Here is a 17041-nt window from a genome sequence, read left to right on the forward strand (position 1 = left end):
CAGCTCCAAATATCTAAAATATAATTTTTTTTTTGAACATAATAATATTCAAAGCTAAAATATGTGTATTTTTGTTTTTTCAAGGGTTTGAATAGGAAGAAGAAATATAGTCATGTCTCTTTCGGTCAAGTACGATTAAAAAAAAGTTACAACGCGTTGACTCTTTAATACAAAAGTGGCAGTGAATCTAGCGGTAAAGATATCATTTAACTGTGCAAAGTAAAAAAAAAAGGTAATTAATACATGTTCTAAAGTTTCTAACATAGACAAATCTTTGATCTGACTTCTTCTCTTCTCTTACAAATCCCTCTTGTCTTCTGAGTCTTGTCTATCTATGGGGATCTCCTTCAGCAACCGTCGACGTGACAACAACCACCACCGTCACAACCACAATCACCCTCCTCCACCTCCTCCTCCTTCTCGTCCGCCGTACTATTACTCTGCCGATCCTCCCTCGCAACAACCGCCGCCTCAAAACGACTACAGCTACACTCACAACAACCTCGTTTCAACTCCACAGCTCGCTCTTCCTGCTCCTCCTCCACCACAACCACCGTCTTCTCAGCCTCCTCCGCCGCAGATTAATCACGGACCATACGGTCAAAACTATTATCAAAACCAGTATTACCCGCAACCAGCTCCTCCGTATTTCACCGGTTACCATCACAATGGTTGGAATACTCTGATGAGGCCGGTTTACTTCGGTCCGCCTACGGTTCAGGTACCTCTGCCTTCTGTGGAGCACCAGAACGCGAAGAAGGTGAAGAATGCTGTCAATGTGAATAAAGCTACGGTGAAGCTCGAACCAGACGATCTTAACCCTGGTCATCATCTTGTTTCCTTCGTCTTCGATGCCGTGTTCGATGGCAGGTATAAATTCTTAATTTGATGATTTACAGTTACAGGGGTCTTTGATCAATCGGAATTTGTGTGAAAGTTTCTGACTTTAGAATTCGGAATTGGGATGAGATTGGCTAATTAGGGTTCATGAGACTTCTAATTTATACTGAATCTCATATTTGGATCATAAAGGTTTAAACTTTACTTGATGAATCTCGTATTTGGATCAAAAAGGTTTAAACTTTACATGATGTGACTCAAAACCCTTGCTTGCTTGTAAGTTGTAACTGGAATTTAGGTTTTTTTTTCAATTTTCTTTTAGGATCAATTTGGTTCAATTGATCCAAGTTTAGTGATTATTATAACCAGAACAGGGACTAGATTTGGCTAATTGCAGTTGCGGTTGTCAAGTAATTGTTTGCGACATTGAGCTAGTTTAGCTACATATCAATCTTATTATACTCTGTGTGTTGCATACCAAGCTTATGGCTTTTGTGAACATTATTAAGAAGATTACCAACAGTGAGTCTGATTGATGTGTTACTTGTCTCATTTTCAGTTTCACTGTCATATTTTTTGCAAAGGAGGAATCAAAGTGCACAATCGTTCCGCATATACCAGAAGCTTACCCACCAACCAAAGTCCCTTTCCTAAAAGGTACTGCGCAGAAGTTTCTACAACCTTCAGGGACAGGAACTGACTTAGGCTTCTTTTCACTGGATGATCTATCGAAACCAACAACACAAGAGGTGTACCCACTTGTAATATCAGCCGAGACAGTAATCCCACCAAGCTCGGTTTCAGAGGAAACATTCGCTCATAAGCAAATCACACTAGCCGGTTTGGAGAAGACTAACGATAGATCTTTTAAAGTGAAAGTCATGAAACAGATCCTATGGGATGAAGTTGAAGGAAAACGATATGAACTACAGGATTTGTATGGAATCGATAACTCGACCACACAAGGTAATGCTGCGTCGGGCTTAGAAGATACCGGTGGCAAAGAATGTGTCATATGCTTGACTGAACCTAAGGACACAGCCGTCATGCCTTGTAGACATTTGGTAAAGCTTTTTCCAATTTTCTTTGCTTTCTTCTAAACACAAGTTTTGCATTTAGTCGGTACACTTATTACCCGTAGTTTCGAACATGAACATGCAAAGTCTGTCATTCTGTCATTTTAGACTTACTACACCAAATCTTTTACAAGAACATAGGTTTTTTGGTTGTCTTGTCATCGAGACTAAATCATGATGTGTTTGTCTCTTGCAGTGTTTATGCAGTGACTGCGCAAAAGAACTCCCGTTTCAGTCAAACAAGTGTCCCATTTGTAGAAAACCTATCGAAAGACTTGTAAAGATGAAAGTGGAAAGTAGTAATGAACAACACTGAAAGAGAGGTTTGTTCCCTTCACTCTATACACCAAGTTTGATTCTTTCTTCTTTTTCTCCGAAACCCTTGAAGCAAATTCTAATGCCCTGTTTGCTTAAACAAACCTCATTTCATACTCTGTACATATTTGTTGCTCTTAGTTTCGGAAATTTGGAAGAAAAAACGAAAACATCAGTATTGTAATATATATATATAGCTCTCTAATGATTCTAGAGAAGTTCTTGTTGAGTCTCTCTGCTTGAACCACTTATTAATCTCTTTGATGTGTTATTGGATACTATTTCTTTGTTTGCTTAACTGAACTTGCAACCATATGTTGGTTATAGTAATGGATCGAGTCATACTCTCTAGACACCGAACCTCGTAATAATCACTTCTATGTTACGATAGACAGGAAAGTTCTGGAAAGAGTTATGGATACCTCTATATGTCCCTTATTTGGCTTTCTTTTAACTCTTTCTTCTCTAGAAAGTAAAAGTTTGTGTAGAAGACAAAAAAAGGGGACCTTGATAATTACAGAAATTCAAAAGATAATAAAGAGAGATGGAACTGAAGTTGATGAAGAACATTCAAAGAAGTAATCTTCTTCTTTCTTTTTCCTCTCTCCTTTTTGCTCTTTTGTCTATCAAAAAGGCTAAAAGAAAAGGAAAAGCTGGTTTGGAGATGGAGAATGTTTCCTATTGAAGTTAAGCCTGAGAAAGAAAGAAAAAGTTAGAAAAGTGAAGTTTGAGTTCATTCTTTTTGACAGAATGTTCAAACTTTTGAATTGAGGAAGATATTAAATATACAAAAAAGTCTTCATTTGATAGTAGTGAAGTGACCCTCTTCACAAGCGAAATCATTTTTTACATATACCTATTGGAACCAGGTGGTATCAGAGGTCTAAGACATGATGTTTCTTATAAAAAAAAAAAGTGTTTTTAAAGTGTAATAAAAAAGTAAAAACATAAACATAACACTGTAAAAACGCAACACATACAATTTTGAAAGTTTTGAACAATGAAAATTGAAAACCCTAGGTGAGAGGTCTATGTGTGATTGTCTCTGTCTTGTTTTGGACTGGACTATATATATTGGATTCGAAGTGATATATTTCCCTTTCTGCCTATGACAATTTTTACTAGTCATACCATGATGTTTAATCAAAGTTCCTCAACGAATCTCATTTATCACCTATTTCCCTGTATCAACATTTTTTTTTCTTTCACTTTCCTATATATTATTTTCGACCAACCCTTCTTGTTAGGCATAATTTTATCATCATAAATAAATAAATATAATTTATTTAGTCAGCGCATATTTTGCTGGATAAAATCAGCGTAAATAAGAGTTTATTTTATAAAAGGAAAATCTTCCTGATTAGTTCAAGGAACCGAGAATCTCGTAACTGACTCTGTCACGAGACCGAGAATCTCGCGACTAACTTCGTCAATGGACCGAAAGTCACGCGACTAGATCTGTTAAGGGACCAAGAGTCTAATGACCGACTTTAATAATGGGCCAAGAGTCCCGTGACCGACCCTATCATAGATAGAGTCGGCAAGCCCAAGACAAATCCTAAGGGATTAGGGCAAAGGAGTCTCTATATAAAGAGAGCGGCCTCCACGAGAGACGGGGGAAGAAACAAAGCAAGAGACCTAAAACACAAGACACACGACTCAACTCTAGAACGCGGCTAGGGTTTATAGATTGCTTCGATGTGCCTTGAATTCTTGTATTTGAGCTCGAGACTTTGATCAATAAAAACAACTATTCAACATCTGTTTCTTGTTTATGTAGTCTTTAAACGAATCGATTATTTTTGCCCAAACACTTTTTTTTTCTCAGATTTAAATTTACAGTAAATAGGGTTTTATCAAGATGTTTTAAGTTTTAGCTAACTCCACAATTGTATTCATTAGCCCGTAGAAAAAATGATCAGTGGTGTTCGGCAATGGGATATTTTGCAATTAGATATCCAAGCGAGACTATTTTTAAACGTGTAATTTTGGCTGAGATAAAAACTCAAAAATGAAGATAACTATGATTCAAGAACGTAACTAAAGTGTTTGAAAGATTAGTGGAACAGAACTGATGCAGCTCAAACACACAAGATAATGTGACTTTTTAAGAAATGTGCTTTTGGATAATCAAGAAGATTCAGTAGATATATATAAGTAAATCTCTAGGGTTTTATGTTATTTGTAATATATAAAGGGAGTGGCTCATATCTTTCGGATACATGTTAGGGATTCAATGTGAGATAGCGCATAGATGTTTGTGGCACATGATGGCTTAGTTGAAGTTCTATTTGTGGTATTTTGAACTGTTGATGTAAGACGGATGCGCCAGAATTATTGGTATTATAGGTGTTTTTTTTTTTTTTTTGGTATTATAGGTGTTGCAAAATGTTGAAGTCTAGGTTCGGTAGTTTAGTTCAGTGTTAGTTTAGCAGTTTAGCTCTGAAGAGCCTAATACGAATCTTGTACCACCGTCAAAGATATTATCATTTGCGTCAGTTCACACTGTCAATTCTCAACCATATATAATTACCAAAAATATAAAAACCCTTTGGTTATCATTCACTCTATCAACATTCGACTATATATGGATTAATAGCCAATATGTACATAACATTTTCCATCCTAAAATATAACAATTCAAGTCGGAAACGTTTTGTGATAAGATTCGTTTAAAGAAAAGATAAAAGAAAACGAATCTATAAGGAAAAGATGGTAACAAGAGGAGAGAATAGAGACAAAAACACCAATTAATGTCATTTTGTCAATAAGAAGAAGATGACCCCATGTGAACATTGGAGACTCATGTGACTCGATCCTATCATTTTAGGCAAATATGCAGCTACAAGTTTTATCGCAATAAAACCCAAAAATTATTATATCAAACGTTGATGGTTAGCTGATACGTTGTTTTTATGTACTCAAATTCAAGTCTTTGAGATTTTTTTTTCTTGAGATCAAAGTCTCTTTTCGTTTCCAGTCAAATAATGTTGAATTAGGCAAGAATATATATTTACCGAAGAAAAAAATCAAATAGTTCAATAATGTCGTAACGTTTTAATCAAATAATTCCCCAGCCATCGTAAAACTTTATCATAAATGTCAAAATTGTACCATGTCCTTTCGTTATAAAAGACTTGGCCTATATCATACAATAGATATGCGAGTTAACTTTACTTTTTGTCCTATCCAATTATATGGTACAAAACTACAAATTACTCTCACTGAAATATCTACTAGATTTTTTACGAGTAACGTTTTCACATTTTTGTTGTTTGCTTCAACACCCCCCCCTAACATGCCTTGTATATCGTCCGTTGGAATATATAAAACATATTCCATACAAACTATAGTTTAAGTTAAACCTATAGTTTACGTACGTGTAAGAAAATCGTCGGATATAATTAAAAAGCGTGAACAACCTAATTACAAAATTCGGGTTTATGATCATATCCATGTACAATGCATTTATGTTAGCTAATGGTACGATCATATTTATCGCATGCTAACAACTATTACTAGTTAACATCTTATAGTTTGCACTCTTAGGATTTGAGATTTTATTATGTACGTGGTGTTATTATTTCTTTGTCTTTGACCATAATACTTACGGGAAAATATTCCAATGAGAAAATTAGAAAGGTACTTTAGATACTCAAACTGAGAAAAGTTTTAAGTTTTAGTCCTGTTTAAAAGATATTCTGCAAAATAAATTTTGTTGGTTTTACCATTTTCTACCACGCACGCACACGACAAGATATTTTCACAAATGTACATTAATTAAAAATGTATATCCAATAAGCAAGTATGATAAGATGATCGAAGTTAAAATGAACCCATGCATTGGTAGCATTATTGTGGTAGTTACTTGTTAGAATTGGGTTAGGACGTAAGTTCAGAGGTTCACACATGTTCAATGCTTCAATTTTTGGTTTTTGCTACGAACAAATTCGTTGCACTTGGTGGTTTGGGATTTGGCCAAAAACAACTAATTCGTGGTGGATTTGCCAAAAAAATATATAGATATGATGACCAAAGAACATGCTCATATTTGATATCAGTCCGTGTTTAGGCGTTTGAAAATTAAATATGAATTAGAGGAAAAAAAATTCATGAAATTTGTAAATTTTTGTATGCATGTGTGTGCATAACCTTTCTTTTCTCTTTACTAATTTTTGGTTTTATTCGCTTTACTAATTGACAGGTATCACTAGTGTATTTTTCTTTTTTTCGTCAAACAGTTAAATCTTTAAAGGAAGAAAAGAGTATAATTTTAGTGTTATTTTAATTAAAAGCCAAAAGGAAAACTAAAATAAGGGGGGAGTGTTTCATGCCATGTTTGCATAATTTAGGCTTTTGAGACAAAGGAGGGCAATAATGATATATGCGTAGAAGAAAAGTGACTAAACTTAGTAAAACTAAATGCTTAATTACACCAAAATTAAGAAAAACTGATGCGGCCGAAAACGTGATTATGTTAACTCGTAAGGGTGAGGCCTTCATCATTTACCCAACCCTACCTTTTTTTGTTATGTTTTTCTTTCCACTATTTTCTCTCTTTTTAGTCATTATTAGTTTCGAACAACATATATATATATATATATAGTAGCATTTTTGATTCATTATTTAAGGTTTAATCTCTTTTTTCCCATTAAGACAAAAAATAATAAATTTAAATCCCCATATTCTTATGCCCAAATCTCTCTTTAGTCTTAACGTGTCTCTTTCTTTAACTAATTTTGTCATTTTTTTCATCTAGTTGGTCCCACTATTTCATGTTTTAACTTTCACTAAATTATTGAAGATATATATTGTCGACCAAAATGTTATTGCTCTACGTACTGATAGACTAAAAATTAAAATTTACACATAGTTTTCGTGTGGGAAACTATCATATAGTATTGTAGTTAAATCGTCTATTGTAGTTTTTTTATGTTACTCCTTCTATTTCTTATAGATAGATTTTATATATCATTACAAAACTGGATAAGCATTAGAGTGCCCTCCAATTATGGGTGTTGTTTAGATTATTATTAGATAGAGTAAGTGTATTGGCTAGTTTCTATTAACCAAACCTGATCCGTGGTGATTTTTATATGAAACGAAATAAATACACAAATCGAGTATATTGTTGTTAATGATTGAAAAAACAAGCCATGCGCGATATGATATAATTGCGACAAATTATTAAGAGTATGTGAATCGATATGGTCAATAGTTTCTTTGAATCGTAGAAATAAATTAATCATGATTGGGGCATACAGTCACTATAAATCAAACCAAAAAGATAAGAACTCTTGTGTTGTTTTCTGTTTGCTTTAATTTTTCATTTTATTTTCTCCACCTTTTACTGCATGACACTCCATGTGATATATAATTTTAATCCAAATATATATAGTTCGACCATAAATCAAACGATATTAATTAAAACACTAACAAAATACAAAAGTCTAAACCGGATGAAAACCAAATCAAAGGACTAAATCATATATTTACATAACGGAGGTTAATTTTTGCAGGAAAATGAACTTCTTGCAGCCCCATATATAAATCATATATTTACATATATATTTTTAGTACATTTTTATTTTGTTAAATATAATTTTATATCTATTAATGATAACACAATTTTAAAATGGCCTGAATGTGGTGGATGCGCGACGTGTTTGCTCTGTATCGCGTTTAGTTACATATGTAATAATTTTCTTTCGCATTGGCTCGTTCGAGTCAATTTTGTATTTTGTTGAAAAGAAAAAAATGTGGTGGACTGAACGTGATCCAATTCAACACCCACTCTGCTTTTTTAAAACATAGTTAATTACCATACCTATTAGGTATTTTGCACCCCAAAAAAAAAACATATTAGATTAAAACAATAAGTAATATAATATATATAAAAACATAATTTATATTGTAAATGGATGATTTAAATGACCTGTTTGATTATATCAAGCCTATATAAAGTTACCATATTATTTTCTTATAATATTTCTCTAGGTATTAAATGTATTAATATTTTGACGAATGGTGTCTCTAAGATGTTATAAGTTAAAAGGTGCCTGTACATTTATCATTTCTAAAAACATTGATTATGGGACGATGTGTTAGCCAAATTTTGTTGTTTGTTCATATGATGTTTTTTTTTTAATCTCATTACTTTTCAGAAAAAAATCTTATGTATTAATAATCAGATAAAAATTTTAGAATTTAATTTATGTTATATAAAATAATTAGAGAAGTCTAAAAGATTTTAAAAAGGATTTTCTTGTTTTTTTTTGTTCTTATATTTTGTTTGTTTATCGCCAAAATAATGTTAGAACGGATACGTTATCACAAAATAACGGAACATATTTTTGTTTGTTTGTTTATCGCCGAAATAATGTTAAAACAGATACGTTATCACAAAATAACAGAACATATTTTTGGTTGTTTGTTTATCGCCGAAATAATATTAAAACTGATATGTTATCACATAATATTGGAACATACTTTTGTTTTGTTTGTTTCTCGCCGAAATAACGTTAAAACAGATACGTTGTCACAAAAGGTCGGAACATCTTTTTGTTTTGTTTGTTTCTCACCGGAATAATGTTAAAACGGATGCGTTATCACAAAAGGTTGGAACATAAATTATAGTTAATCATACATGTGAATACCTTTTTGGTTTAGATTTCCAAATTGTTTTAATTAATTAAACTTGTAAAACCAAAAATAAAATAGAAAGATTTAGTTAGACTGTTAGGAATAATTGGTTTTAAAAAAAAATTATTAAAGCTTCGAAATTAATTTATTGTGGTAAGAAAGAATAAAAAGATCATTCCAAAATTTAATGTAGCAAAATTCCTAGGACCGGTTTATACGGAAGGAATAAAGAGAAACAAGTTCACGTTTTTCATCACATAGTAACGTCAAATTAACCGGCTTATTGTCGTGATCAAGAAATCCAATTAATCTAGTTTAATGCCCAATAAACAATTACTATTTATTTAGTTGAGGCCAAGCCGAGCCACATAAGCCGAGCTCTTCCAATAAAGTAAAAAAAAAAAAAAATTAAACAGCACATTCTTATATAGGAGATGTTATGAATATTCACATAATGTTCTTAGCCCCCAGTTGCCCCCAGTTCCAACGTTTCCTTTGTACGTTATAGTTTATTTTCATACTGTTATTGTATTACTATATTTCATATGTACTCAGTTACTAATTTTGACTAACACTGAACGAAGTAAAATCATAAAATCCATATGTATATGAAGAAAGAAGATATATTATTGATACCAATAATAACTCCTAAACTAGTTACTTTAAATGACACATACTCCTAATCTAGTTTGACAATTACTTTTCACATCTCTAACCATTAAACTATAATAATGACCAAAAAAATAAAATAAAAAAGAATTAAATATATAAACACCAAAATAAGAGTACTGCACTCACTTCATTTCTCCCTAATAAATTAAAAGCCCATCTTAAAAAAGATAACGAAGTAGCAAACTTTGCCATCATCCCTCCTCTCTTTATCTCTCTCTCTTCTCTCCCTCTCATTCTGAAATAGATGAAGTAGAGAAGTTAATGTTCACCAAACTTACTGTAAAGTCTGAAACTCTTTCTTCCTCCTTCTTCTTCTTCTTCTTTGCTTCATTCAAGTAAGTCTCCTCTGCTTTCTGAAAATCTTCTCTCTGCATAGTTGGTCTTCCTTGTATAGCAAATAGCCAATAAGAAAAGGAGACTTCTTTCTCTCAAAAAGCATATTTTGTGTTTCCTCTCAGAAAATGTATAAAACATGTGTGATGTTTTTACTTCTTCTTTCTTCCTAAATCTATCATCTTTTATTTAGTAACATTTTCTCTGTTCTTGATATTTTTTGCAGATTAAAAACGTTCAAGAAACCAGAGGATTTGTCTCAGATCTAGTAACAACAGTAAGATATATTTGAATTTTCGTTACTAGTTACAAGAAAAAAAATGAGTAAAGAAGAGTTTATGAAGATCCAGGTTTGCTCATTACCTTTACTTCTTTTGATGTTTTATATATATTCTTACAAGTAAGTAATATGATGATTTACTCTGTTTCTCTTTTGTTGTTGTTGTTGTTTGTTGTGTAGACTTGTGTTCTCAAAGTGAACATTCACTGTGATGGTTGTAAGCAGAAAGTGAAGAAAATCTTGCAGAAAATTGAAGGTGAGAAAAAAACAAAAAACTTCCAAATTTTTTTTTGACTTTTTTTAATTTGAAAAACCAAATCTTATGTCATCAAAGATTTGACTTAACACTCCAAAGTCCTTTGTTGATGATGATGATCTTAGGTGTTTTCACGACAAAGATAGACGCAGAGCAAGGGAAAGTGACTATATCTGGAAACGTAGACCCATCAGTCCTAATCAAGAAGCTCTTGAAGTGTGGCAAACATGCCGAAGTCTGGGGAGGAGCTCCAAAGGCGAATAACAACAACAATCAGAACCAACCCAACTTGGCCAATCAGTTCAAAGGCATGCAGATTGATCACGGCGGCAAAGGCGGTGGTGGTAACCCCCCCGGTGGTAACAATAACAACAAAGGCCCAAAGAACGGTGGTGGGGGTGGCGGAGGCGGTGGTGGTGGGCCACCGAAGATGGTTCTTCCGCAGTTAACTCCACAACAGATGCAGCAGTTGAATCCTCAGCAGCTTCAGCAGCTTCAACAACTTCAGCAGATGAAAGGGTTTCAAGATCTGAAGCTTCCTCCTCAGTTAAAGGGTGGTCCGGGTCCAGGTCCTGGCCCTGTTCCTATGAACAAGAATCCTCAGATGCCTGTTAATCCTAATCAGAAGGCTGTGAAGTTCAATGTTCCTGAAGATGATGATGAGGAGGACGATTTCAGTGACGAGTTCGATGATGAGTTTGATGAAGATGACGACGAGTTTGATGATGATTTAGAGGATGATGAGTTTGACGACCACCCACCTCCGCCTAACAAGATGAAGCCTATGATGGGTGGTGGTGCTGGCGGTGGACCTGGTGGTAACATGATGATGCCTAATAACATGATGCCGAACGCTCAGCAGATGTTAAACGCTCATAAAAACGGCGGTGGTGGTCCTGGACCCGCCGGTGGTAAAATTGAGGGTAAAGGTATGCCTTTCCCTGCTCAAATGGCTGGCGGTGGCGGAGGTAACGGTGGTAAGAAGGGCGGTGGCGGTGGTAATATGGTTAACCAGAACCAAGGCGGAGGGAAGAACGGTGGTAAAGGCGGTGGTGGTGGACATCCCTTAGATGGAAAAATGGTCGGAGGTGGCGGTCCTAACGGTAACAAAGGAGGTGGCGGAGGCCAGATGAATGCTGGCCCTAACGGTGGCAAAAAGGGTGGCGGCGGAGGTGGCAGCGGAGGACCCATGAGTGGAGGACCCATGAGTGGAGGACTCCCGCCGGGTTTCCGTCCAATGGGAGGCGGTGGTGGCGGTGGAGGACCTCCGGCCATGAGTATGCCAATGGGCGGTGCAATGGGTGGCCCAATGGGCGGAGCAATGGGTAGTCTACCACAAATGGGCGGTGGTCCTGGTCCTGGTCCAATGGGTAATAATATGCAGGCAGTTCAAGGATTACCCGCAATGGGTCCAGGCGGTGGTGGCGGCGGCGGTGCATCCGGAGGAGCACCACCAGGATATTTCCAAGGCCAAGTCCCAGGCAGCGGCGGAGGTGGACAAGACTCAATGCCGGCGGGAAACCCCTACTTGCAACAACAGCAACAGCAGCAACAACAACAATACTTAGCCGCTGTTATGAACCAGCAACGAGCCATGGGCAATGAGCGGTTCCAGCCGATGATGTACGCTCGACCACCGCCAGCTGTAAACTATATGCCACCTCAACCGCACCAACAACATCCATACCCGTATCCATACCCGTATCCACACCAACACCCGTATCCGCCTCACAATGGTGACCAGTACTCTGATTACTTCAGTGATGAGAACACATCAAGCTGCAATATCATGTGAATGTGAACAACAACAACAAAAACTTTCCATAGTTTGTGTCCGGTCTGTGATTATACATGGAAATGGTTTTTTTTTCTTCTTTTTTCATAATTATTGGGGGTTTCTTAGAATCCTTCTTTTTTTTTCCTCCCAACGGATCGATCCTAAGTTATATTAGGATTTTTTTTTTTTTTAATTTGTGATAGTTCTTAAGTAAGTTTATAGAATCATAATATAAAATCAAACGAATATTATATATTCAGTACTACTTGTTTTTTTTTCTCTGGGTTCTTACTTTCTTAATGAGATCCTAGTGTTCATATGTTGTTTATATGTTTCAGAAAAATAAAATAGAAAAGTTAAACCATAATGGAATGATTTTCTTTTATTTAAAGCTCTGTGACTCATGATATTTGTTTTTTTTTTCCTTATATTATAAAGAATATACACAACTGCAATGAACAAGTTTGGTAGATACTACTAGATACCAAACCCTTTCAGAAAATAAAATCCAACTGCAATTAGTGATATTGACGCTTTTGAATAACTCTTTTAAAAAAAACATTAATTAATTACTTACTTCCCCTTATTCAAACTGAGCAAAAAAATAAATAATGGAATTGGACTTGTGTCCCCACCCACTATTATTTTAGATCATTTTGTCCAATTGGTTTTTGGCTTTAATTTTTTTCACTTTTATTATTAAGTTTGAATAGATTTCTAAAAAGAAAAAAGATTACAAGGACAAAAAGTAAACAGATCAGTTGCATTTAAATAAAAATAAAGGAGACAATATGAAACGCTGATTGTGAGAGGAACAGGATGGCAACCTTTGCTTTTCAAGACTGTTTTGTTTAAGTAAATTTATTTTTAAAAAGTAGTAATAATACATTTTGCCATTTTAGCCCTTCTCACATTTACATTACTCGCTATAATACATCACACCGCAAACGGGACGTGTTAAGTTTTGGTCGTGGCACAAGGATGCGTTTGGAAACGTTAGGTTGATGATGTCTACGTATATTAATTAGACTAATAAGCCAATGTTTTGTGTTTGCCGGTTTTAATCTCTTAACAAGTCAAAGCTTATAACTTATGAATGAAAACAAAAGATGATCATCATCATTTGTTAGGACTATGATGATGTATGACTGAATGATCAACATGATGATGATGATGATGATGATGATGATGATGATGGACGATGAGTGGGACCTAGAGAAGTGAGATTAAATGTGTGCTTGCGGCAGCTATGTAGTAATTGGCGTCACTGAGACACAGACTCAGCACACGTTTCTTATCCTTCTTCTTCTTCCTTCTTATGCTTTTTATGTTTTTATTAACGTGACAGTAACACACAAAACTTATTTAAGAAGACGCTTTGGATTCGTCCAGATTTTGCTTCTTTCATACGTATTCTTTTTTTTTTTTTTAATCTTTCCATTTAAAGTTAATTTATTGTTTTCCCAAAAAAGAATAACTCTCGTACACCGCAATTTGCATATCTACAATGGGAAAACATATTAACACTAGTTTGTTTTCTTAGTACGTAATAATTTATGGACCAAAAAAAGAAGAAGAAGAGTGTTGAAATGAGAAGACAAGTTAAGGCATCATCAGAAACAGGCTGCTCGAGGTCCGACACTTGTTTCATCATCCCTTTGTTTGTTTGCAGTTCCAAAGAATCCAAACACTATCCTCACGGCGATTTACTTACTAGTTTACCATACTACTCCGTAAAAACTGCGTTAGCGTTACCACTTTTATTTACCAACTAAAAAATCCGTTACGGATATTGACAAAACAACCCATCTTTTTCTCCCTGTTTTCTCTTTGGGTCCCATAGTTTTTATTTTGTCCCTTTGTATTATTTCTTTCATTGTTAGCCATGGCCAAAAGCGAAAAAGTTAAACTTCCGAGTGTTCACATGTTACAATAAGAATGTTTAGTTAATCGGCTCTTTAGGAAACTTAAACTAAATAAAAATATCAAACAAACATTGAAGTTGTAGCAATACAGCTGTGACTTTTAACTTTCAAAATATCACAAATGTTTTACAATTACTAAGTTATGTTTGGTCACAAAAAGGTATAATTAATCAGGATAGTTTTGTCATCAATTAACTTGTTAATGAAGTTATAGCAATACTTTTATTATAACTAGAGTAAATGAAACCAAAGTGTTTCAGCTTCTGCTACAAGCTGATCTAGTCGGTTCGCAACCGTCCAATACGAAAAAGCCAAGTCATAATCAATTAAAATAATTGAGAGTTTATAACGTCTGCAACCACAGCCGTTCGATTGAAAGACCTCTCCGATGGAGCCAGAGAAGGGAAGGCTCGGCTGTCGAGGAGACGCGTACGCAGGACCCTACATTTGGCTCCTCTCCCCTCACTGCCGGTTACGAAACCGCTCGAACCACGAATGATGACGTGATGTGCTGTTGGTTAACGCCGTTAAAATGCCATAATTGTCATGTCACATGTAAAGTATTGTATATGTAGTATACTGCTACTCGTTAAGAAAAGAGGGGCCACGTAATTTATAAAGTTGGTATATTTCATAATTACAATCACAGAAAAAAAAAAAAAAAAATGATATTTGCTAAAAAGAAGAGACTAAAAAAAAGTTAAACACAAATAAAAGATTCTCTCTCTAGAAAGAAGAAAACCTAAGACCCATCGTCACCGTCGGTTGGCCTCACGCCGCCGACGAGAATCTCTCCTTTCTCCCCCCTCTTCCTTTCTGCTCCCAGAACTCCTCAATGTCACAATCTGAACCACCAGATCCGCAGGAAATAGCCTGCAAAGGACCAACCTCGATTCCAGATCTAAACAAGGTGTCTTCGGATCATTTCAGATCTGGAGCAAGCTTACCCTCGTCTCATCCCCCTCCACCTCCTCCTCCATCCTTGTTGATTGAGAATGGTAATGTATCCCCTGACTCTACACTTCCAATTTCTGAATCTTTACCTCTTCTTTCTCCTGCGATTAAAACTCCACCGGTAATAGAAGATACTGAGCTAGTCTGGACAGAAAGGTTTGACACTAGTCTTAGGAATCTTACAAAGGCTGCTAAACCATCGTACACAGAGGATGGTACTCCGAGAGTTCGTGCTCCTGCTGCAGTGATACTTAAAGCTGCAGATACTTGGAAAGACAACATAGTGGCCCATTTCCATGGCAATCCTCCACCTCCTGGAAAAATATTTGTTGATCTTAATCCTATCTGGGGTAAAAATGGACGTATTAACATTCGTTGTCTAGCGAATGGACTTGTGCTCATTTATATTCCTTCTGAAGCTACTCGGAAATGGGTTCTAGAGGTGGGATGTTGGCAAGCGGGGAACTGCCTTTTCACTGTCACTGCCTGGTCTTCGACTACTTCACTCAATCCAGTTAAGCTCATATCACTCCCAATATGGGTTATTCTTAAAGACGTACCTCCTCAGCTATATTCTCTCCCAGGTCTAAGTACAATTGCTTCTGGAATAGGAGAACCTCTCCATACAGAGAAGTTTCAGTTGCCCCCTCTGACTGCGGACACTATAATCAAAGTCAAGATACTTCTGAAAAAGGAGCTCCCTCATTCAGTATTGGTGGAGGATGATGATGGAAACGAGATCAGAATTTGGGTTGAATATCCTCGGCTTCCGCCAAAGTGTGACTACTGTAGTGAGTTTGGTCATCTCTACCACCGTTGTCCTTCTGCACCAGCTATTACCGTATCAATATCAGATCCTCCTATACCTACAGGGAGCACTGATGAAAGAAATTCGTCTGATGCTTCTAAGGTTACTGCAATCACACCTCTGGCTAATGTTGCAACTCCTGCTATCAACTTAGGAAATCCTGCGGTGCAAGAGTTCAGACCTAAACCAACTCATCGATACATTGAATCTCCTCCTGCAGACTCTCCATCAGAATGGACGGTGGTCAAGCGTAGATCGAACTCACCTAAGAAATCTGGTATTACGAACAAGGACAAAGCTGTTACAATACAGGAAAAAAGCACTGTAGTTACTGGTGAAGCTTCTACTTCTAAGTCTCAGGTGATATTGGGATCGACAGATTTGTCAAAGAATCAGAGCACAGGAAGTTCTGTCCAGAGAGTTGGTTTGACACAAGAGAAACAAGTGCATCCCGAAGGTTCTAATAGGAGGACAAGGGCTGTTGGACCCTCATTGTCAGCCAATCCTAATAAGTCTAAGAAAGGGACTCAGAAGAGTGTTAAGAACTCCATTAGTGGACGACCAGGGAAGGGTCGTTCCCATCATCACGCTTGAAAGCTTAGCTTTCAACACCTTTTGCCCATTGTTGATGAAGATACAACTTTTTTGATATAATATAAGGGGGTTAAATACCTCTAATAGACAACAGGAGCTTAAGAGATGGATTCAGTCTCAAAGACCTCATATAGGAGGCATTTTGGAAACTCATGTGAATCAGGAGAGTGCTGACTCTATTTTGAATAATACCTTCCCAGGGTGGAGATGGGATTCTAACTACTCATCTCAAGCCAGTAATGGAAGAATCTGGGTAGTGTGGGACCCTTCCCTTAAAGTGTTCATCTACAAAAAAACTGATCAGGTAATTGCTTGTGGCGTTTTTGATACTTCAACGAATCAATCTTTCTCAGTCACCTTTGTATATGGCCGGAACTGTATGATAACTAGATGTGATCTTTGGCTCACGCTTGAAGAGTTGCATCAGTACAGCAGCCAACGTGATTTGCCTTGGCTCGTCCTCGGTGACTTCAACCAAATTCTACAGGCACAGGACCATTACTCTATGCTTTCCTATCCGCTTCCTCTGCGTGGTATGGAGGAATTCCAGGAGTGTATAGACAATTGCG

General features: G+C 36.1%; 2 protein-coding genes across 3 annotated transcripts; both read left to right on the forward strand.

The window, feature by feature from the left end:
• Positions 1 to 201: 201 nt before the first annotated feature.
• LOC104735969 (putative E3 ubiquitin-protein ligase LUL3) lies at positions 202 to 2460 on the forward strand. The gene is made up of 3 exons (XM_087480059.1): positions 202 to 870; positions 1400 to 1904; positions 2113 to 2460. Exons 1-3 carry the CDS (start codon positions 335 to 337, stop codon positions 2230 to 2232), a joined length of 1161 nt encoding a protein of 386 aa, XP_087336185.1. The 5' UTR covers positions 202 to 334; the 3' UTR covers positions 2233 to 2460.
• A 7047-nt stretch (positions 2461 to 9507) lies between these two features.
• LOC104735970 (heavy metal-associated isoprenylated plant protein 33) lies at positions 9508 to 12450 on the forward strand. 2 transcript variants are annotated; one of them, XM_010455873.3, is made up of 4 exons: positions 9508 to 10008; positions 10105 to 10228; positions 10339 to 10414; positions 10540 to 12450. In XM_010455873.3, exons 2-4 carry the CDS (start codon positions 10199 to 10201, stop codon positions 12207 to 12209), a joined length of 1776 nt encoding a protein of 591 aa, XP_010454175.2. In that variant the 5' UTR covers positions 9508 to 10008; positions 10105 to 10198; the 3' UTR covers positions 12210 to 12450. The 2 variants fall into 2 exon arrangements, with proteins under 2 accessions (XP_010454175.2, XP_010454174.2); XM_010455872.3 differs by having other exon boundaries at positions 9661 to 9880.
• The last annotated feature ends 4591 nt before the right edge of the window (positions 12451 to 17041 follow it).

Source organism: Camelina sativa, chromosome 13 (genome assembly GCF_030686135.1).
Source record: "Camelina sativa cultivar CO46 ecotype springtype chromosome 13, ASM3068613v1".
Lineage (NCBI taxonomy): Eukaryota > Viridiplantae > Streptophyta > Magnoliopsida > Brassicales > Brassicaceae > Camelina > Camelina sativa.